This window comes from Callospermophilus lateralis, chromosome 9, assembly GCF_048772815.1.
Source record: "Callospermophilus lateralis isolate mCalLat2 chromosome 9, mCalLat2.hap1, whole genome shotgun sequence".
NCBI classification, from domain to species: Eukaryota; Metazoa; Chordata; class Mammalia; order Rodentia; family Sciuridae; genus Callospermophilus; species Callospermophilus lateralis.
The window spans coordinates 20,134,407-20,157,371 of NC_135313.1; the positions used below are offsets into that span (position 1 = coordinate 20,134,407).

Consider the following 22,965-nt stretch of genomic DNA (forward strand, 5'->3'; position numbering starts at 1 on the left):
GGGGTGACGAATAAGTGAACCCACCGTGTGTGGTTATACAGTATGGCCCTCCATCCAAGATTTTGCTTTCCCCAGGCCCTATCCCCATTGTTAAATTCGGCCAGCATCTACTTCTCCCCCTTTGGTAAAGGAGGCGTGTTTTGAATGGTGTATCTATTCTGCCACCTAGCCTTCAGCGAAGTCACTACCACAAAGCTACCATAAGGGGCTCCTCCACAGACCTGAGTCCTGTTGAGCTTCCCTTACCTAGGGAGGGACCTGAGAACTGGGTGCTCTTTCTTGAAGGTCAGCATATCTTCATTTGGGACTCAGATGAGACAGCAGCATTAGTATGCTCTGGGAAAGGGACTAAAGTCAATGTCATGAGGTCTTGAAAATGGAATCGATGGTGTAAAATAAGTTTCTCTGAGACAATGGTAAGAGCAACACATAGAAGAGACTGAGGAAAAACCCCTTGGCTGGTGTTATTCCCTCCTAACCAGAAGAACCCATAATATTTGTGTACTGTTAAAAAGCCTAACTTCTCTAAATTGCGTTATCAGGCATCTCCTTGCCCAGGAAATCACTAAGAAACTCACGGAAAATGACCACAGGTAAGGATTTGGAAACTTTATAAAATAAAAATGCCATCTGCCTCTTGAAACCAATTGTGCAGATAAAGACCACAAATTTTTGACCCAGTCCCATGTTTTGAAACTTGGTTTTAATACAGAGTTAATGTTTTAAAGGAAAGGGAGGAGTGATCTCTGGGAAAACAGGACACAAGAGGATAATATTGAAATCCTTACATCTCCAAGCAAGATATGGCTAAAAGATACAGAAGCTCATCTGTGCCACAGTAGGAAAGTTCATGGCTGCAAAAATGAATCAGTAGCAAAGCAGGTCTCTGGGGAGGGCACCAGGCACCTGCCTCTGACATTAGTATCTGCATGATTAAATGAGCCCTTCCCAATGAAACTCATTGATGCAAACTTTTTGTTTTCCAGAAGCAAACTTCTAAAGGTATTTGTGAAGAGTCCTGGACCTTCAGAATGGAGGACAGGAGGAATGGAATCAGCAGAGGCTTGCAGAAAAGCCCCACCACCCCATACCTTCCCCCTCCACTGATCTATATTACTTATGGACTCCTCGAGGCAAAACTCACACTGGCAATCCCCAATCTTTAGGGAAAAAAAAAATCATTCTAGAACATCCCAGGGTGCCCAGAATTCTTATTTCTCTTGTGTCTTTGGGAAACTTCACCTGAGCCCTGGGACAGTAGCTCTAGTCTTTGAATTCCTCTAGACCTAAACCCATTTTGAAGGGGAAATAAATAATGGTGGCTTAGAGGTTATGAAAGAAACCTAGGTGCCTGTCAATAGATGAATGGGCAAAGAAAATGTGAGATATATATATATATCACACACAATGGAGTTTTACTCATCCTTAAGAAATGAAATTGCATCATTTGCAGCGAAATGGATGGAACAAGAGAACATGCTAAGAAAGATAAGTTCAGAAAGTCAAGGGTTGTTTGTTTTCTCTCATATGTGAAAGCTAAAAAGGAAAGGAAAGGGACATCATGAAGATAGAAGAGAGACCAGGAGGATGGGGATCAGTGGACACAGGAAAGGAGGTAAAGAAGAAGTCCAGGGGAATGCAATAGGTCCATGTCTGCCATGTGCATGTGTGAGTATATCAGAATGAATCCTCCTTATGCATAATTATAACCCAATAATAAAAATCTAAAAAAAAAAAATCAGTGGCTTATCGCTGACAGTCTTAAGCAGAGTGATCTCTCCCCATATCCCTGTCCTCCCTTAAGAACCAGCTCCACCACATTCTCTTCTTCCTTCTCTCTACCCTTCTTCCTTTCCCTTGTCCTCCCACATTCTATTTTTCAGCCACTGGAAATCAGTTGTACAAAAAGAGGTGTCACTTGACACCATCTTCTGGGAATTCAGGGTGTCTAGAACTAGGCAACTTATGTTCCTTCCAAAGGACACCCAATTTCCCCATTCATCTCAAATGCTACCAGTGTGCCCACAGTGAGCAGAGCTGCTGGGGCCCTGCAGAAAGGGATCACACACCATGCACTGTTCTTCTAGTCTGAACTGGACACACTTGAGGAAATAACACATGACTTCCCTCACTTCTAAAATGCTTCAACCAAATTTTTGAATATTAATTTGCTCCCTGCTTCCCAAGACTCCAGACAGAAGGGAGAAGCAATTGGAATCAGCCTTACTAATTTTTTCTTTAATTTAATCATCACACACACAGTTCCTCCTCCCTCTCCCAGCCAACGCCTAAAACTCCTTTGGCAATAGGAGCAAAAGCACAATTTTAAACTTTAGGCTTGTTTTAAAATGTGCCTTTCGGCAAGTAGATAAGTGAGGAGAGAGATTGGGATCTGGGGGTGTGAATAGCATCAAGTGAGATGTTCCCGAATTGAACTAGCAAGAGAAATATTTTTTTTAAAAGCAATCCACCAGAAAGAATTCTTATCATAGATAAGGGTGCAGTCTAGTGGCAAACTTCATGAAATGCAGCCCCTTCTCCAAAGGAGTGTTAGAGAACTTCCAAAGGGAGGAAGGGAAATGTAAAATAGGTAACAGCCCCACCCCAAGTACTCCCAAAAGGGTCACTGCCCACTGGTCATTTTCTGATCTGCCTGTGTCTTCCATAGCCCACCTATCACGTCAATTTCAGAAAAGATCACCTTCCTTCTATCAGGGCTTAAGTTTTCTTTCATTTTCCTAAGAAAAGAAGGGGACCACAGTGCCTAATAGACTGGCTGTTGAAGTATCAGGTGGCACAAAAAGTTTGTTGTCAGGATCTCTTCTGAGCAGGTCCCATGGCCCTGAAATCAAAAATCCCTGGGATGTGTCTGTTTGCACCCATTACTCTTAGGACAAGTTCTCCCCTGGTCTGGCACCCATTTCCTTAAGGAATGGTCCAGCCCAACAGAGATACCTCTTTAAAACAGCATGAAGGGTGGTTATCACTCCTATCTGCCTTCCTTCCATCTAAAAACTCCACACAAGGACACCTTAGGGCACCAGACAGGGTTTACAGATCTAGCAATGTTTCCTCCAAAGAGGGTCTCAGCAACTCACTACTCCCCAACAATGCTGTTGGGTGATGTCCCTTCCTGCAAGCACACAGCATGCACACACACATACACACAGCCCCCTGACCACTTCTTGATCATATGACCAAAGACAGTCACTCTACTAGAAAGAAACTCCATTCCCAGACTTTCTGGCAGAAGTGGGGGAAATTCAGGTTTTCTTTCTTTTGCTTCTTCTTCCTCTTTTTTTTTTTTTTTAAACTCAACTCACCACCCATCACCGACAACTGTACATTACTGGTCCCCCAAACACACACACACACACACCTTACATGGTAAGGGCATGGTATATATCTAGTTAGCTAATAAGAAAATGCATATTTCTCCAGCCAGTATCTTGGCTAGTTAAGGGACAGAAGGGGAGGGACACCAAGTCACTCTCATTGTGTTCACTTTGCTCCGAAGAATTTTCCCTTCCACTTGCCTCTCCACGACCTCCCCTTCTCTTCTCAGCAGCTCCAGCTTGTCCCCCAAAGCCCCTTTCTTACATTCCGGGGGGAGGAGGGAGCTGTTCGGGGAGCGAAGGAGAGCCCCCAGTGTGTCTAGAAGGCCTCTCCCCACCCCCACCCCGTGTGAGTTGTGCTGCAAAGCTCCTTGGCATCCTTGCCTGGGTTGGGTGTTGGGGAGCTCAAATTGCAGCTACAAACTGGCTGGCAGCCAGGGGCCGTCTATTTAAAAGCGCCTGCTCGACCGGAGCCCGCAGTCTCTTTGGAAACTTCTGCCGGGGGTGGGGAAAAAGAGCCAGGAAAGAGCTGCAAAGCCGTGTGGGCTTTTTCCTTTTTTTTTTTTTTTTTTTTCTTTTCTTTTTCTTTTCTTTTTTCCCCCCTCCTTTTATTGCCCCCTCCATTTGCACCCTTCTCCCGACTTCACGCACAACCTGCGAATTTCGAAGAGGTGGTGGCAGAGTGGGAGAAAAAGAGGTGTTAGAGTTTGGGTTTGGTGTTAGGGGGCTTTTTACCCCCTTGATTTCAGCCTTTTCTCCCACCCTTTCGGCTGCCGCCAACGTCTTTTACCTGTTCGGTGGCAGCCGCACGCCCCTGGGTTAGAAAGGAGTGGGGTGTATTTTAGATTTTAAGCAAAATTTTTGAAGACAAATCCATTTTTCTCCCCCACTCCTCCATCCACCCTCTTCTTCACAGCCTCCGAGCTTATTATTTCGGTGGTTGCTTTAGGGTGAGCAATTGTGTGACTTTTCCCCCTTGCAATTCTGACCAGGTCCTTCTGGGGGGTTCTCTAGCCTCCGCGCACTCTGCGTGCACCTGGCGCGACTCCTTTTCCCCCCTACCTGTTGCAAGTCTTTAATCTTTGCAATTGGGACTTGCTCGCAGGCACCTCGATCCTCCTTCTCTCCCCACATTTTGCAAGTGTCTGGGGGAGGGCATCTGCTCTACCTGCCAAAGATTTAAAAAAAAAAAAAATCTCCGGACGCCCTCTTGGCACCTTTCTCTTCTCCCCGCACTCTCGATCTCCTGCCCCGCCCCAAAGTAAAGGGAGACTCTGAGAAGATGGTGCTCACCACGGTCCTCCTGCTGCTGGCCGCCTATGCGGGGCCGACCCAGGGCCTGGGCTCCTTCGTGCACTGTGAGCCCTGCGACGAGAAATCTCTCTCCATGTGCCCCCCCAGCCCCCTGGGCTGTGAGCTGGTCAAGGAACCAGGCTGCGGCTGCTGCATGACTTGCGCCCTGGCGGAGGGGCAGTCTTGCGGCGTCTACACTGAGCGTTGCGCCCAAGGGTTGCGCTGCCTCCCCCGGCAAGACGAGGAGAAGCCGCTGCACGCCCTGCTGCACGGCCGCGGGGTTTGCCTCAACGAAAAGAGCTACCGCGAGCAAGCCAAGATCGGTGAGCGCGCTCAGTGTGCCAGTTACGCGGCGCCGGGCGGGGAACACGGGACGGGTTGGGCCCGCGCGCGCTTTGCGCAGCAAGTGGCTTAGAGCCGGGTGTATCTTGGGAGTCTTTGGGGAGGGTCCTTGCACCTCAAACTTGTAGCCCTGGAGTATTCTGCCACCCTGGGAGGCTGGGGGTCTATCCCAGCCTCCCCTAACTTTTGCTCCTTCTTCGCCTACCTCCACGTACCTGAGCCCTTCCTCACCTTCCACCTCATCCGAATACTGACTGAGCTCCTATTCGGTCTCAAGGTCCAAATCCCCTGGTACCCATTATCGGATCTGAAAAAGTGTAAGTTACGTTATTGACTCCCTCCTCCACCCCACCCCCCACTTTTTTTCTGAACTTGGGGGGAAAAAAAAACTCTTTTGTTAAAATACTGGTTTAATTGGGGCCTGGAGAGGCGTTACCCATCTTCTGAGCTAATTCCACCTTTGTCCCTCCCAGCCCTCCACCCCACCCCCGTTCCTTCAGAAGTATCTAACCCTCCACCCCTACACATGCGCGCGCCCCCGCGCGCGCACACACACAGCTTTAGCAGCAATTACCTTTCGGATGGGGATCTTAAGGCCCCTCCCATGTGTACACAATGCTTTTGACTGGATATGATTGCAAAAAGCTTTTTTTTTTCCTTTCAGTAAGGGAAAGAATACGGGCGCTGAGGTAGGGCATGGGGGTGGAGGGATAGGAAAGAATCATTTGGTGTTCGTCTGTAAATCAGGTTCCCTTTTTTTGTCTCCTCAATTCGGATTTTACCTAGGACGAAAGGTGGACATAGGGTTGGAAGGCAAAGAGGGCTGGGGGATTCAAACTTCGCAATCAGTATGCTGATCCCCCCTCCCACCCGGTCCCCTCCACTCCACCCTAGCCCCAACCCCCGCCCCAAGTCTCTCAAACCAGATCATTAGTGGGTGTGGCGTAAATGCAGGAGGGGCCTTGGAATGCAAAATTCAAGGGGCGGAGGAAAAGCGCCAGAAGCCTCCCTCCGCTTGCCCCGCCCCCGTTGCCCCGCCCCCAAATTCTCGGCGCCTGGAGTCTGGGGTTTAAATGATTGACAGAGCTGCTTGTTCAATCAGAACAGTTCTGCCTCCTTAAACTGGAGTTACCTCCAGTTAAACTGGAGTAACTCATTTTGGAGTTAACTGACTTTAAATACGTATATCTTAACGCTACAAAAGTCTGAAAAGTCAACTTGGTTATGGATGTCTCCTAAAGGTGTTAACACTTAGCTAAAATAATGTTTATTTGGTGTAGTTTATTGCATTGCCATTCACTCCCACCTATCCCTCTCCGTTACTCACAAGCAATCCAACGCAAGTTTTCTTAAAAGCAAACTATGGACTCTAACATGTAGGAGAGGAGTGCTTCCACGCAGGCCAAGAGGCAGGAGAACCTGCCTAGGTTCAGCTTCCATCCCTGGCGAACTGTAGAGTCTGACTGTGGCAGGCACTAGCCCCTCCAGCCCTGCAATATGTGATAGTAGTTCAACGGGTTGCAGCCTAAAAAAGACAAGGGGAAAAAAGTGGGGGGGGGGGGCGTGGGGGGGACGTACAGGCCCCCCTCAGGGACCAATTTACCGGGTTATTTTTGTTAAGCCCCTTCCAGCCGAAAATTTATGAATTGATGACCTGGCCCAGGAGCTAGCACTTGGGTAACAATCCTGTCACATCGCAAATATGCAAGTTATCACTCAGCTGCTTCCTGGCCCCATATGTTTTGCCCGGCGGTATGATTGGTGTGTTGTAGTTGGTGTAGGAGGTGTGTGCGCTGGGCGCACGCGCACGCGCATTTGCTAAGCGAACAGCAAAGCAAGCGCGCGTCCAGCTTCCCAGTTCAACACGCTCTAAGCGCGCGCATGCACACACACACACACACACACACACACACACTCACACACACGAATTTTGTCTCAAACAAGATCCCCTTTACAGTTTCCTGCAACTCTTCTTCTCAACTCCCACTCAACTTCTCAACTTCTGGGTGCCTTTGGCCCAACTCGAAGCACCTTTTCCAACGCTTCCCAGCCCCAGCTCTTGTCGCCAACCCCGCCCGACCTAAGGCAGGTGCCCGGCGGCGCTCCACCACTACCGAGGCTGACGCCTTCCTCGGAAAGACCGGGTGGGAGTGGGAGCTCCTGGAAAAAGCCTTTCAGCTGGAGAGCTGTGCCTAAAAGGCTGGAGATGGCGCAGACACGGTTTTTAAGAAAAAGAAAATGGACAGCGGGTGGGGGGTGGGGGAGAGTATCCTTTAGGTCCTGTAGCCAAAATTCCTGCCCCCTCTTCATGTGTCCCCTCCTCTGTCACCCAAATCTGAGCATGAACTTGCTGCCTCTCCCGCAGTTGCAAGATACATGGATATATAGAGGGAATATAGATACATAACACTGTATATTGCAATATAATATGGCCACTTAATGTACATATACTAAATTATATATTTACATATACAACCAAAGAATCTATTATATATTTATATTATATAACACCCCCCCAAAAAATAAAAGGTGCATTTCTGGAATCATAAGTGGGGAGTGGAGGGGAGTGGAGGAGAGTCCGGCGGCAGGCAGCCAAAGCTCGGGGGAGGGCGGAGACTGGTGTTTTGCTGGGCGCGTTGCTGAGCAACCCGAGCGGGAGTCGCCTGGAGAGCTGGGCGCTGGGAGCGCAGCTCTCCTGCATTTTATTTTGGCCAGTTCAGGGGCAGGGATAGATATAGAAACAGAGGGCGGTGTGCGTGAGCCTGTGAGGAGGCGAGAGACCGGAGCTCTTTATTGGGCCCAGCTTAACAAATGTCCGGGAGCTGGAGCGAGTCGAAGAAGGGTCGGGGCTTTGCTCTGGCATTGTCAGGGGAAGGGGTCTTGGGCATACCCAACTGGGTCTGGGAATCCTCGCCTGTGCTGGCAGAGACCTGAAGTTTGAAATGTAGGGAGCAGTCCTGGGTTTCAGTCCTGTCAATGAGAAATAAGAGGCAAAGAGAGAAAATATGCCTCTAGGAAAGAAAGAAGAAAAAAAACGCGTTACCTACGTGAAAATGAATTCAGCCTTTGCTACTTGGAGGGGTTTGGTCTCCATCACCCTGGCTTCAACTCCAAGCCCAGTCCAAATGCCATGTTGAAGTCAAGTTCCAGCGTTAGTTTTTTTGGCCAAATTTATGTCTGGGTTGAACAAGATCATGGAAAACTGAAGGAGCCAGATTCCTTTCCCACCAGCTCTCCCTCCCTTTGAAACAAGTCTTTGAGAGGCTGGCTGTGCCTGAGCCAACCAAAACGGGAGGTGGGAAGATAAGGGACGGTGCTTTAACTTGACTTTTCTTGCCTTTTCCCCCCAATCTTTCCCTTCTTTCTGCTGTGTCAGCTCAGACTGGAAGAACAAGCATGGCTGGCCGAAGTGAGGGCTGATTTTCTTTCCATTCCTCTGATTTCCCTTTTGGCACCTCCCTCCCCCCCCCCCCCGCCCCCCCTCTCTCCTTCAGAATGCCATCCCCCAATTCTCAAGCATCCCCAGAGGGCTGGAGTTTTAAGTCCCAGCAGCTGTTAGTCCTGGGGCTTGAGCTGGCTTTGAGTAGGCAGGTGGGCCTGCAGCTGCAGAGGGAGGGCCGGGCTGACCCTGAGCCAGAGGTCACCCTGGGGGTTAGTGCAAAGGGCATGGGAGCAGGAATCCCTGCAGATGCCTGGGTCCCTAAGGAAGGGAAGAGGAGCTAGTGGAAAGGGAGGGAAGATTTGCCAGAAGTTTTTACTTCTACCTGAGCAATGCCTATGAAACTTTTAAATATTTAAATTGTAGAAAATAAAACTTTGGAGAAGGATCGCCACACTCCAGAGGCACTACATCCAGAAACAGGAAGAACTTCATAAACAACCAGGTACCAACAAGACACAGAGGGCAGAGAATGATTGTCATAAGAGATAAGGGAGCAAGCAGGAGAAGTTTTGTTTCACTCTAGTTTTGCATTTTGACCACAGGCGGTCCGAAAGTCACAATTCTCAAAGGCGATCCTTAAATTCTAATCTGGTATATTATTCAAAGCAACAAGGTCGATTACATATTTGCAGAAATACAAAAGCACCTAAATTCAGATTATCCTCCTCTTGTTTCCAGTTTTACTTTTTCCATGATTTCTGTTATGATTTTTTTTTTAAATACAAATCTACAGAAGTGACTAGAAATCTCTGTGAGAGGAGAAGTGGCCTTTCCTGCCTGTCCACTCAGCTTAGCGCTCTCTCCAGGAATTGTCTGAGTATTGGCCAAAGAATTTTAAAGCTGGAAATAACCCATGGGGATCACTACAGTCAAGGTCCTCATCTTTATGGATGAGGATGCTGAGGCCAGGAATGGAAAGTCACTTGCCCAAGATAAGGGGCAGAGTTGGTGGCAGAGACAGGTCCAAAGTCTGTTCTTCCCTACAGTTCTAGCGCCCCTTCCACCATTCTGGACTACTTTACTGTTCTCCAAGGCTCTTGCTGGGGCCTATCGAAACCTGTCAAGAAGCCCTTGGTCAGCGCTGCCAAATGCTGTCCTCCTAAGGTGGGGGTCATAAAGGTGAAATTAGAGCCATCCACTTTGGGAGGCTCTGTTTTAGGAGCAGGAGAAGGAAGTGGAGACCGCAGCACCTTCTTGTTCTTGCTCTTGCTTCTATCCCTTGTTCTACATGGGCTTGCAGACAGGGCTGGTTGATACTGGTGGTTTTGATCACGGAAATGGGTCAAGGAGGGTATGAAGGAATGGTAATCAGCCCAGCCTTCAGTTCCAGGTGCCATTTCCTGAATGACAAGAAGTTCTCTCGATGTGACCAGGTGGGCTCTTGCTGCCCCTTGGCTGCACAGTGGCCCAGCACCTAAGGGGGCACAGAAGTGGCCTGTTTCTATGGCAACCTGCATCCAACAGCATGGCTTTCCACAGGGCTGGCCAGCAGGATGACAAGATATGAGGTAGGGTGGGGTTACAGAGGGGCCTGGGGGATTTCTGCATCAGAAGGAAAGAACAGAAACCATCTGCCCCAGAAACCGATGAAGAAGAGCCCAAGAGAGCTACCTGGCTCAGGCATACCAAAATGTTTCAGTAGGACAGGAGGCCCAGGCTGCCAGGTCACATCTGGCCCTTAGGTTGACCTGAGACAGAGCCAAGAGCCATCTTAACCCATCCTGGAGACCGAGGCAGCTCTTTCCTTCAGGGATGCTTAACAAGGAGGCAGAGACAAACCCCTTTCCCAATGGTTAGAACTGCCAGAGGAAACTTAGGTTTCAACTTAGGAAGTTATCTCATTTCTCACCCCTCAACTGACAAGCTTCTCCGTCACCAGAGAAGGGAGTTGCTGTCTTCACTCTCTCTTCTGGACCCCAGAAGTGAATCAAGAGGTGTCTGAGTTTTCGTTGACAGACAGGACTCCCTAGCAGAGTCAGGACTCTCCTGTTTGACCCCTAGCAAAACCCCCACAAAAGCAGAGGTCTGTGCTCGTCCAGGGACAGAGGAGTGAGCCTGCCTGCTCCCTGCTGCCCTCTAATGGCCATCCAGGACTTGTGTAATGTTCTGAGTGAGTCTTGAATGGAAATGTGGCCAAGTTTGAGGTGCACTGGAAACACTAGAAACATTTCTGCTGCATCTGTGCTTCTTTCCCCAACTCTTAGAGTAGACTGCCTGGTGACTGCCTCTCATCTTGGGAGTCCTGCTAACGTGTGTCTTTCCTACATGGACATTTATCACCAACTTTCCTCACCTCCCGGGGACCATCAAATCACTTCAAAGTCCTGGCCCTGAATCCTAGTTTGGTTTCAGAATAAATGAATGAATATATACATAAATAAATAGCTCTTCTTTACCTCTGGTCCCTGGACAGTGAGGCATTTATAAGTGAAACTTCAGCCTTCCACTCTGTGGGATGCCACCAGCTTGACACCTACCACATATATACTGTCAAGGGTGTTGGGTCATCTTTCTCCATCTTCAGGGAAAGAGACCTAGTGCCCTAAATGCAGCATGGTGGAATGAAATTAGACAGAGGGAAGAACTCCCAGCGTATGTCCTCTTAAGTACAGACAGATTCCCAGAGCACAGCTCAAACCCCTTCTCACCTGGGGTTGGCAAGCCCACTCCCCAGAGATGAGGGAGAGCTATCACGTTCTGCAGTTCCAGGAGCCTTGATCTTGTGGTTTATAATCTGTCAACCATGTGTGACAGCAACTGGAAGGGGGGGGGAGGTGAGGGACAATGGAGACCTACAGAAGCAGAGACCTGTGCTGAGAGTTAATTAGCATGTGTCGGCTCATTTAATCCTCATGATTACCCTAGGGAGAAGGTACTATTACCATCCTCCCATAACTCCCATGAGAGAGGAGAAGAAACTCATACTCCGGTCAAAATAAATCTGCCCCAAGATTGACGGTTAACAGCCCGGTCCTCCTCCCTGGAAGGTGGCGCAAGGTCAAGGGCACCCCAGCTTGCTGTAGTTATGCGGTGGTTCAGCTGGGATTTTATCCCTGGAAGCCTGGCTCTGGATTCACACTGCGCTCCCACTAGTGCTACATGGTGTCTGTTTCTCGGGTCAGGATAGAAGGGTTACAGTCCCACCTTGGCCAATTTTGCATCTAATAGGGGCTGTAGAGGAGTCCCGCTGGGTGAGCCTACAGCTCTTGCCACCAGTCCACAGAACTCAGGGAATCTCCTGACTCTTACAGTGTGGCCCTCCTGGCCGTCCTCCCTCCTTGCAGATGACAGCTCCCTTAAGATGACAGCTATTTGGATTTGTTCCCTTCTTGGAAGGTCAATACCTGTCTCCTTCTCTGCTCAGAACTCCAGTTAAAAAGAGCTTGGAACACTCACGTCTGTTCTGACCACAGAGGAAAAGAAGACTTAGAGAGTGGAGCCAGGCAGATGCTGGTCAGGGTTGGGATGGGTAGGAAGAGGGACTTCCCAGCTCCTCTGGAAGGCTCCTCACCCGCCACCCTGTGCCCTTTCTCTTTATGCAAATGCACACACAGTGCAATTGAGTTAATTAGCATCCACAGCTGGGAAACAGTCCGACTTTGGGGAGGGAGACATGTCTTACATTTTTTTTTTAAACAGCGAACAGCTGATTCCCTCCTTCCCTCCTAAGCCCTGGGCTGTAGCAAGAGCAGGAGACTGCACGTTGGCTGGGAGACAGAGTAAGGGAGGGGGACTGCGGAGCATCCAGCCTGGCCTTGCTATTTTCGTCCTTTCTCAGGCACGGATCAGTGCCCTTGGCCAGCGCTGTCCAGTAGAACTTTCTGTGATGATGAAAGTGTTCTATATCCGCACTGTCCAGCACAGTAGCCAGCAGCCATGTGTAGTGAAAGAGCAGTTGAAATGTGGCTACAGCAACTGAGGACTCAATTGCTAATTGAATTTAATATTTATTAATTTAGATAGCCACATTAGTTAGTGGCTGCCATATTGGGGAGGAAAAAAAAAAAAAAGAAGCCCAGTAGACCCAGGGAAACTAAGTTCTTCCCCACCTTTGTGCTGCCCAACCCCTGCTCCCTGTGCCCTTCTGCAGCAGGATAATCATGCTTCAAGGCAGGGGCATGGATGAGATGACCTCTCAAGGCATCCACCAAGTTCCCACCTGCCACAGCATGTTACAGAAATGCTTCTGGACTTGTCTTTGCCCCTTGCGCAGATTCATTCATGCATTTAAAGATTACTTGTTGAATACCATCCACTGGAGAGGTAAAGATAAGTGACAAAGCTCCGTCCTTCAGAGGTGGACCATTTAAATTCCACAAAGGGAGCCGGAGGAAACCCAGTCACTATTGCATTTCTTGTAGAGAGATTCTGGGCACCTCCTTTCTTATCTTCTGGCTAGAAAAGAGTCTGGAGAGTCTCCCCAGGTGGAGGAAGCCTGGAAAAGCCCCCCTGAGGTGTGAATTCTAAGTATGCCTCAGTTTCCACAATTTCTATCAGTCAGATCATAGTGTCTGGGCCACCCACTTTTCACTATGTTTGAGCATGAGATCAGGATAGATCCTGAACTAACACCAGTACAGGATCAAGTTGTTAATGGTACCAGTGTGAGACTAAGGGCCCCAGGGTAGAAGGTTAGACTTCAGGGATCAGCAGATGCCCACTGGGGACCCTCCATTGCTATCCAGGATGGGGCCGGGGCTTCTGAAATACACCTTTGCCTCTGCTGGTGAAGCACTGTACCCCTGCAAGAGAAATGCAGCAGCCAGAGGACAGGTCTGGAGGAGGTGCCCAGTGTGGCTGCCCACCTGGGATGCCTCCGGGTCAGGAAAACTGGGCCTACACCCAGGTCCTCCCTGTTTGCTGGGCCTTGGAGGATGGCACAGCCTTCAAGCCCTTGTTGGTGTCGCCATGGGGAGAAGGCAGCGCACCCACGTGTGCTTTGTGGGTGCTACTGCACGAGTGTGACTGGGACCTGGACAGGCCACTCCAGCGTTGGCCAGAACTGGGGCATCGCTCAGTTGGTTGGAAGGACTTGGGCTAGAAGTCACCGTAGATTCAGAACCTACCCCAAGGCGAACATGAGGATAATAGGGTGGCTCTGGCTCCCTTGATCATTGGATTAGATTGTGAAATGAGAGGTCCTGCCCTACAGCTTCCAGGACACGGGAAAGATACTGAGCATTCCATTTTTTTCATCTTCTGTAGAATTCTCTCAGAATGGCACCTAGAGATGGAGGTTTGGGGTGTGTATCTCTTCCTTCCTGGATGGTTTTCACAGTTGCAAATGAAAGCACTAGCGGAACTTTATCCTCCTGCTCCCTCCCCTGCCTTTCCCGTACTCTTGGCACAGCCCCAGCTTTCCATCTCCCTGAAGCTTTAAATGCATGGTGGAGACAAGCAAAGAGAGGGAAAGGATCAGAGTGATTATCAGAGAAGTAGATGCCAGATCTTAAAGTTGCTTACAGTCTAGAAATGAGCATAGGTTGTGTAGGCCTCGGCCTCCTACGCCATCTACTGGCCATTTCCAGGTACTGGTCGACTTGTCAAACAGGTTCCAGAGCCCACTGTAAAGCTCCTTTGTTGCTGTTCACACACAGAGCACCCTTCACCAGGAAGTCCTTCTTCAAATCCCACCTAAATCCCTTCTGCAACCTCAGTTTATCTCCCTTGGTGAAATAGCTCAGGAGTAAGCCAGTCTACTTGTGCCCTCTTATTTCATCTAAAACTTAAACCTTTCCAAAATTGACAATCTATTTATGATTCAGCCTTAAAGCTGCTGAGTAGGCTAGCTGGCTCTGGCATTCCAACTGCAGTCTTGCTTTCCAACCCTTTAATCTTTGTTGCTCTGCATTGACTCCCCTCCAAGTTTCCACTGTCTCTCTGAAGCCTACAGGTGACCATAAGACCCTGATTAGTATCTTTGATACTCGACTCTCCTGATGCCTAAGTAATAGGTCCCACGGGGTTAAGTGGCACCAAAAACTAGGAGGCATATCAAAACCTTAAGCTTGCCCTTCAGAAGCAGCCAAAGAGCCTGCAAACAGGGAGCAGGGCTGGGGTGCCCGCCCACCTCTGTAAGGCCCAGGTTTTGCAAAGTTCTTAGGTTAGCTTCAGATCAATACAGAACACTTTCAAAGACCAACAAGGGTCAAAATAAACTCGCTCACAGTTTACTGAACAGTATCCACAAACTCTTCCCTTGATGACTCCTAACCTTGGTGACTCAAGGTTAAAGGCGGCCCAAGGCACTTCTCAGAGATGCGGGTCTTGAGTTGAAGGTCTTCAGGAACCTCACAGTGCACCATTGAGACACCTGTGTACTTGGCCATGGGGGTGGGCTCAGTGGCCTCTTGAAAGCCACTGGAGTACAGGCAGCTTCCTGGCTGTCTGCCCTTGAATTTGCCAGCTCTCTGGATCAGTGCTCACAGACCACTGTAGGAGGGGCTCCCCCGCTGGTCAGCAGCCAGCCCTCTTAAGTTATCTGGTCATAGTCTCTTCTAGGTCGGCAGCCTGGGCATGTCCCCAGGTTGTCATGGCAAACATCCCCCCCCACACACCTGCCTGCCCCCACAGGGATCCAGTGCTTTCTAAGGACTAGATGCATGGTGATGCCCCGAGAGGCTGAGCCCAGTAGCTCAGTGAGGTGGGCCAGCAGCCCTCCTGGACCAAGGCTAGCTCTCCCTCTGCCCACTCACTCCCCCAAGGCCAAGCCTCAGGTGGGAGCCATGACTAGAAGGTGGAGTCCTGGACTTTCCATTTGCTCAGAGTCCCCAGAACCAGCCTTGCTCCTCCCGGCATCCACACCTGCAGCCTGATCTGCCCCACGACCAAGAAAATCTAGTTTATCCCAAGTCACTGCTCTTCTAGATCCCTAGCTCACACAACAGCCTGGTCGTTTATTCTCACCACAGTTTTTGTGATAAAGTAGTGAGGGCACAGGGGAAGAGGGGTGAGAGGCCGCAAGGGGGACCATCCTAACTGGGCCTGCCGTCCTAACTGGGCCTCCAAATGTCCCAAATGCCAGGAGCGGCCCGTAATCCCAGCTATTCAGAAGGTTGAGACAGGAGGATTGCAAGTTTGAGGCTGGCCTGGACAATTTAGTGAGACCTTGTCTCAAATTTTTAAAAGGAGGTGTAAGGTGGCTGGGGAGGTAGCTCCGTGGTAGAACACCCCTGGGTTCAGCCCTTAGTGCCATGAATACCCCCCAACTCATACCTGAATATCCTCTGGGCTGAGAGGTCAGCGGTCCTGCCCGACACCTGCCACAACAACAGACAAAGCGTCTTCCCCCAGAGTTGCTCTTTCCTGGCAACTTCCTCTCGTCTCAACTCCCCTGAATTCTTCCGCTCTTCTCCCATCCCAGATGCCTAATTATCACCATTTTGAGGTATTCGTAGAATAGGATGTATTTCTTTACCAAGCATTCGTTATTTGTGGTCACCCAGAGCCCTGTTTGTTACCTTTACCTTTTTTGAGTATTTAAAATGAAAAGAGGACAGTGAGGGTCAAAAGAGGGGCTCCTATCGTCCCCCTGCCCTGCTCACACATCCTGGAAATAGCAAGCCAACGTCTCCCGACTCTGGGTCAGCTGGGGTGTCAGGGTGCCGGGGAGCTGAGGGCAGAAAGGTGTGTGGCTCTGAGAGACGAGTTTACTGGAAGTCTGTGGCCTGAAGGAGGCTGGGCAGTGGAATTAACAGATCAACAAACACATGAACCAGTCCCACTCCTTCTAAAGGTCATAAGTCAGCTAAGTCTAGACTGTCACCAAGTCACTCCTATATATAACTGCTCTGGCCCCAGCCAGCTGCCGACTCGCTCAGACTGGAGCTGAGTGATGTCCCAGTTGCCAGGACCCAGAGCATAGAGCCAGTTCAGGGCCAGAGCAGGAAGCAAGGCCACCAGATGCCATCTGTCCCCACGCTGTTCTTCTCCTGGTCCCACATTTCTGGTTCTCCCATCTCCCAGGTCCACTTCTTCTGTTCCTTATGATGGTCCTCACCACCCTGCCGCTCCTGCCCCTGGTTCCCCAGGTCCAAATACCTCTAAATGCCCTGAGTTTCTAAAATATAAAGACCTGGCTAAGAAAACAGAGAGACTGCTCTTGCCCAGGCCTGGGGATAGCCCGTTCTCCTCCATCGGCCCAGATCTCAGGGTTCCTTGGCCATGAGCACCCCTTGTTTCATCTACTGACCCTCCCCCTAGCAAGGGACTTGCTTCCACAACCCGCAGCTTCATGAGCCATTTCCTGGCCTTCCTGATCCCTGCCTCCTAACGCCCTCTCCCTCGGGTCCCACTTCCCCTGGAGTATCAGGCCAGCCCAGGGTTCTGCACACTGTGCCCCAGCCCCTAGAGGCTGACCCCTGACCCCTTCTCCCCACAGAGAGAGACTCTCGTGAGCACGAGGAGCCCACCACCTCCGAGATGGCTGAGGAGACCTACTCCCCCAAGATCTTCCGACCCAAACACACCCGCATCTCCGAGCTGAAGGCCGAGGCAGTGAAGAAGGACCGCAGAAAGAAGCTGACCCAGTCCAAGTTCGTCGGGGGAGCCGAGAACACCGCCCACCCCCGGGTCATTGCAGCCCCTGAGATGAGGCAGGAATCGGAGCAGGTAAGTCTCAGGGACTCTCTCCCCACCTCTTCCTCTGCCACCACCCCAACGTTGGACATTTTCTTTGGCCATCTGTACCAGCAGGAGATGCCTAACAAAGAACCTGTGCTTGCCGTGGCCGCTCACTGTAGGATTGGGAGGGTAGTTTCTGCAATTGCATTTGTCAGGACCAAGAGTTTGTCCAGGTGAGCAGCAACAGAGCTAGTGTTCCTTTAGGAAAAAGTGGTCAGCACAGTGACCACTCTCTAGGTGTGTGTTCCCTGGAACGAGGTCCGTTCCTTCACAGAGGCTGAACACTCTCCTAGAGCATCTGGAGACAGAAACCTCGGGGCCTCACTTCTTGGCAGGTAGAAAAGCTGAAGGTGGGTGTCCTGGAAGGTGACAGGGCTCTGGGACTGCTAAACACGGGCTTTTTACACTCCCCAGGCACATGACAGGTGACAAGGAGAAAAGGTGTTTGGCAGCAGCTGATTAGAACTGCTTCACCCCAGCAGACCCTTTGGCCCCCAGCCTGAGCTTCATACCTGCCACCTGGGTCCTTTCCCCTTGGCTCACCAGGCTCTCATTCCTCCTGTTCGCACAGGGCCCCTGCCGCAGACACATGGAGGCCTCTCTGCAGGAGCTCAAAGCCAGCCCACGCATGGTGCCCCGGGCCGTGTACCTGCCCAACTGTGACCGCAAAGGGTTCTACAAGAGAAAGCAGGTACGTCTGCCAGGGCTGCTCCTAGACTCAGCTGGCTCCTGGCTCCTGGCACCTGCCAGGAAACTACTTCTGCGCAAGTGCCTGAGATGCCTACCATTATCTCCCAAGAGAACCACCTCAAGCGCTTGGCAAAATGCTGATGGCTGGGTCCCTGAGTTTCTGATTGGCAGGTCTGGTGTGCATCTTAGCCCCGCCACTTACTAGCTATACCCCTCGGCCCAGGCTTTTCAAGCCCCTGTGCCTCTGGTGCCTCATGTAGAATGGGGACTATAAACAGGGAGGACATTCCTACCGATGGTGAGGAATAAGAGCTTCATCTCCTTAAAGCTTTGGTGAGCTGAGCAGCATGGCACATAACACCGCTCACATGTGATGTCCCCTTATGGTGACAGTTGTCATCACCCTGGTTATCAAAGAGTGCTCCCCACCTGAGGATCTCTGGGGAACACCAGGTTGAAGGACCCCAAATGAGTAACACAAAATAGACATCGCAGGAGCCAGCTGAGGGCAGGCTGCCTACATGGGGGGCTCTGGGCTCCGCCATGAAAGGGGACACCGATCTCCAAGGGCTGGACGTGGCCCCCTCAACCCCGGGGAGCCTCACTGGGGGTGGGGAAGAGGTAGGACAGACAGGAGCAGAGCCTTGGGGTGCATCGTCCTCACGGGCCGTTGCTCCCTCCCCCAGTGCAAGCCTTCCCGTGGCCGCAAACGCGGCATCTGCTGGTGCGTGGACAAGTACGGGATGAAGCTGCCCGGCATGGAGTACGTGGACGGCGACTTCCAGTGCCACGCCTTCGACAGCAGCAACATCGAGTGATGCGTCCCTTCCCCGTCCTTCCCTGGTCCCCTCCCACCCCCAGCCCTGACTCCGGCCAGCGCCTCCCTCCACCCCAGGACGCCACTCATTTCATCTCATTTAAGGGAAAATATATATATATATATACTTTTTTTTGAGGAAACTGAGGACCTCGGAATCTCTAGCAAGGGCTCAACGTTGGAAACGGCAACCACAGAGATGGAAAAGATAAGGAGATCCCCCCAACCCGAAAATGGTTTTCTTTTTGAGGCAAGTTGAATGGACAGAGAAGGAACGAGAGGAAGAACAAGACAGAAAGAAGGGAAGGGAGTGTTTGCGTAGAGGAGCTGGAAGACAAGAGGGTTAGGAAAAGGAGGAGAGAGCAAGCTGGGCAGGAAGGAGGGACCAGGGACCAGGGCTGCATCCAGCCCTGACCTGGGCTCCAAAAGGTTGGAGCGCTAGGTGTGGCCTGAGACGTGACATCAGTGACCCCCTTGGAGTTTTCCCGGTTTGGATTGGTCAGTGCCTCTCAGGTTTGTCTCCTCCTCCAGCCAGGGAGGTGGATGGCTGACCCCTCCCTCCTCTCTTCTCACCCCACTAGACTCAGAAGATGAAGATGCCTTCCATGCCCCTGAAAACAAGGCAAATTCGTTACCAAATGATATTCTGATATTCAACAGGTTTCCCTAAGGTGATTCATAAATATGAATTCTGTGTGCACATTTCACTCCTTGTGCAGATTTTTAAAAATCAACACACACCCCCACGTGGGAAAGAATTGTTCTTCCGGGGTGACTCAAGATGAGCGGAAACATGGGTCTCCGCCCCTTGTTTTTGTTGTTGTTTTTCAATTCGCAACTAGCGCAGCAGCCTCTGTGGAGGAGGACAGGCTGGGGACAAAGTGGGCTTGTATTTATCTACAAGGCTCCGTATAGTCATATATAGGCATATAAATCTTTTTTTTTTTTTTCTTTTTTCTTTCTTCCTCTCTTTCAAGGGTTTGCATTATCTCTTCAAAGTAGTTCCTATGGGGCACTGAGGAGCTTCCTCATTCTGGGAAAACCAGGAAAATCCATATTCTCCTAATACCACCCATAATGCTAGCTTTGCCTGCCTCTGGTCAGTGGTTTCCCATGAGCCACTAGCTCAGCTCTTCATGGGGCACCATATTGGATGTCTGAATGATTTCCCACGTGTATTCACGGGGACTCACCAGCCAGGTGCTGCCAGCACCCAATGCTGTGCATACTCTGCTGCCCAGTCCACCGCGTCGCAGCGTACAAACCTTCAGGTGTGGTCTCTGGACACCACGCCAAACGAGCCCAGCTCAGGTCCAAGTTTGACCTGCTGGTCCTGCCCAGCCTTTTCCGCACCTGGGCAGAACCACATTTTGAGAGCCTCCCTCCATCTGCCTGCTGGCACAGCCAGAGAGAGACCCACGTGAGAGAGGGCAAGAGGGAGAAGTTGGAGGGAGGCTGCAGTAGAGGAAGACAGGAGCTGGAGTGGAGAGACAGGGCCAAGCAACAGAGCAGGGAGGCCAGCAGAACTTTCCTTGGCTTCCCCAACTTACAAGCCTTCTGGGATTCAAGAGGAAGAAGGGAGGAAAATGGGGGAAGAGGCTATGAGATAGAAATGAGCCCAAGCCAGGCCAAAGAGCCAGGGAAGGTGACTAATTTTAGGTGGGTTTTAGACCTGAGAAGCTGGGTGGGAACAAGGATCAGTAGACTGGCCACGGACTGCAAGGGACAAGACGATGTGCTCAGATGTCCCACCTTCAGCCCACCAGGAGGGACTGTCAGAGAGCCTTTCAAGACCTTTGTCCATCCCGGCCAGTCACTGTGTCCTCTCTGGAATGGAGGACAGGAAGAAGACCTGGGACAATCTGGGAATTGATGCTGTCATCTCTCAGCCAAATTCTGATCCAAGAAAATCCCATTCTCCACTGACTTCCTCAACAAAGGGGTAGCCTTGTGACTGGCCTCTAAACCTAAAGATAACCTGCCAGGAGAAGGGGCTTGGACACTGGTAAAGGAGACCCTTTTTGGCTGTGGACAAGCTGTCTGCCCTCTTTCCTGAAGGCTCGGCATGCTGGAGAACACCCACAGGGCCAAACGTGGGGCAACGAAGAGGGACTGAGAAGAAGCCAACTCATTGCTATGGAGCTTAGGGAGTGTCCCCCACTCCCCAGACAGGACAGTTGGCTGGGGATGAGAAAGGTGGTCGATCTTCACGAGACAAAGGGCCTGATGGGGATGGCAGCTGTGACAACTTATTGGACCTTCCCAGACAGCGCACCCCCATCTCTCTGCACAACTGTCCCCAGACCCCCAATTCACACTTCCCTGAATCTTAGGCCAGTATCCTAAAGCTTTTCCATGTCCCTTCTGCCATTCTTTGGATCTTCAGTAGTCATCTAGCTGGGATCTGCCAAGGAGATCCTGGGGTGCCATCTCCTCTAAGAAAAGACTGAGCCAGGAACTGCATCCCCCACCCCATGCCTGCACCTGATTCCTGAGAGGGCCTCTGTCTTTACCCCACTGTTTGCTGGACCTGGAACGGGCTTCTGCCACTTACTTGTGAGAGCTCTTTGCTGTCAGCCACAGCACAAGTGTTGGGGGTGATGGCCTAGTTTAACACCAGCGCCGGTCACTTCAGGTCTCCTAAGTTCCCACCTACTCAGCCAAATCTGCAAGCTTCCAGGTTTGCAGAGGTGCATCTGGGCAGCTGGCCTCTCCCTAAAGGAAGCTGGACTCGCATGGACAGATGGAACTAAATCTCCCAAATGGGATGTGTGGCCAAGCCCAGGTCGGGGAGACCACAGAAATGAAGTCACTGAGGGCAGAGGAACCATCTATCCCTTACCAATGGAGTGGGAAGGCAGGTTTGCAATGGTGGGAAGTCCTGAGCTCCAGCTGGCTTTTGGCCACTCCTAGTTCCCCTAGAGGCCTTGGTCTCGGGGTTATCTGTGGCCCAGGTCTAAGTTTTGCCTTCCCCCAGCCCACGCCCACAAGCCTCTCCCCTTGCCCTTTGACTCATGCTTCACTCCAGTAGTGGAGAAGATACCTCTGTCTTCCCCCACGATCGCCAGGTAACTGAGGGGGGCCTGGTCAAGACTGATTCTCCTCCCCCAGCCCGCCCTGACTCACCCTGCAAAGTAGGGCACCTGGGGAGGAAGAGATCAATGTTTCTCGGACAGCCAGGCCTAGGCAGACAGGCCTGGGAACACCAGCCCCACCCTGGGAGGAAGGGAGGGCCAGGAGGCCCTGTGTGGCCCCTCCTCTTCTCCCTCACCCCCTCTTCCCATCACCCCCTCTTGTCTCCATGGTAACCCTGCAGTTTGACCTCCTCTCCCACCCTTCTCCCACCACCAGTTCCTTAGCAGAGACGGGGCTGCTATGGCAACTGCCAGGCCCCTGGGGCAGGGCAGCCCCCCATCTCCATCCATCCACTCAGACCCCTGAAGGGCTCCAGTTCAGGATGGGGACTTGAGAGAGGAGTGGCCCCAGAAGAAGAGACCCCCTAGTCTCCGAGGAACCTTTGGCCTTCCGAGAAAACGAGGCCAAGTTTTGAAACAAGGGGAGAAGGGAACAGGGTTTGACCAACCAGCAACCTGGGTGTCGGTCGTACTGTCTTTATTTTTAAAAACCACTAAAGTGCAAGAATTATTTTGCACTGTTTCTCCACCTTTTTCTCCCCTCTCTCTTAGGTTTTATTTCTTTTTTTAAACATCCTTTCTTGGGTTTCTAATGGAGTTTCTAGTTCCGTCATTTCACAGACTCTGGCCTCCGCTCCTCAGATCTTTCCAGATGGGGAAGAGAAGGTGGGAGGGACAGAGGAGAAGGGGTCCCCAGCCACCCTGTGCTCGTTCACCCCACTTCTCTGGTCCCTGGTCACCAGCCTCAGCCCCATCTCCACCACCACCACCGTCACACAGTAGCCCACACGGATAGCACAGTTGTCAGACAAGATTCCTTCAGATTCCGAGTTGCCTACCGGTTGTTTTGGTTTTTTTTAGGACAGCAATAAACCACAGCATATTACTGTAGTTCTTTATAGTGTTACATACCATAGACATACCATAGCTCTGTTCTCTCTCTCATTTGTTTTCAACTTTTTTAAGAAAAAAATAAATAAATGCTCATAATCTTTACTGATGAAAAGGATGGAAAAATAAACAAACCAACAAACGAAACCAGTTTGTGGAAAAAAAAAAAGGCAGGAAAAAAAAATCATCTGAATGCGGAAGAGCTCGGCTCCTGTTTAGCATTTTGTACTTAAGGAAATAAAAAGAAAAACAAAAAAAACAAAAACAGAGAATCTCACGTTTTATTAAGAAGTGAAGATTGCTGTATACTATTTATTCAACTTATAATTTATGTTACTCCTTGATCTTTGTCTCTTGTCATGACAAAGCATTTATTTAATAAAGTTATGCATTCGGTCA

General features: G+C 50.6%; 1 protein-coding gene across 1 annotated transcript; it reads left to right on the forward strand.

Annotated features, from left to right (window-relative positions):
- The first annotated feature begins 3,827 nt into the window (after positions 1 to 3,827).
- Igfbp5 (insulin like growth factor binding protein 5) lies at positions 3,828 to 22,965 on the forward strand. The gene is made up of 4 exons (XM_076866580.2): positions 3,828 to 4,951; positions 16,793 to 17,022; positions 17,606 to 17,725; positions 18,411 to 22,965. Exons 1-4 carry the CDS (start codon positions 4,618 to 4,620, stop codon positions 18,540 to 18,542), a joined length of 816 nt encoding a protein of 271 aa, XP_076722695.1. The 5' UTR covers positions 3,828 to 4,617; the 3' UTR covers positions 18,543 to 22,965.

Excerpts from the sequence above, each read along its gene's own strand:
- Igfbp5 (XM_076866580.2), top strand. The coding sequence starts at position 4,618 with ATGGTGCTCACCACGGTCCTCCTGCTGCTGGCCGCCTATGCGGGGCCG. Across the intron at positions 4,952-16,792 it reads CCGCGAGCAAGCCAAGATCG|AGAGAGACTCTCGTGAGCAC; the intron begins GTGAGCGCGCTC and ends TTCTCCCCACAG. Across the intron at positions 17,726-18,410 it reads GGTTCTACAAGAGAAAGCAG|TGCAAGCCTTCCCGTGGCCG; the intron begins GTACGTCTGCCA and ends TCCCTCCCCCAG.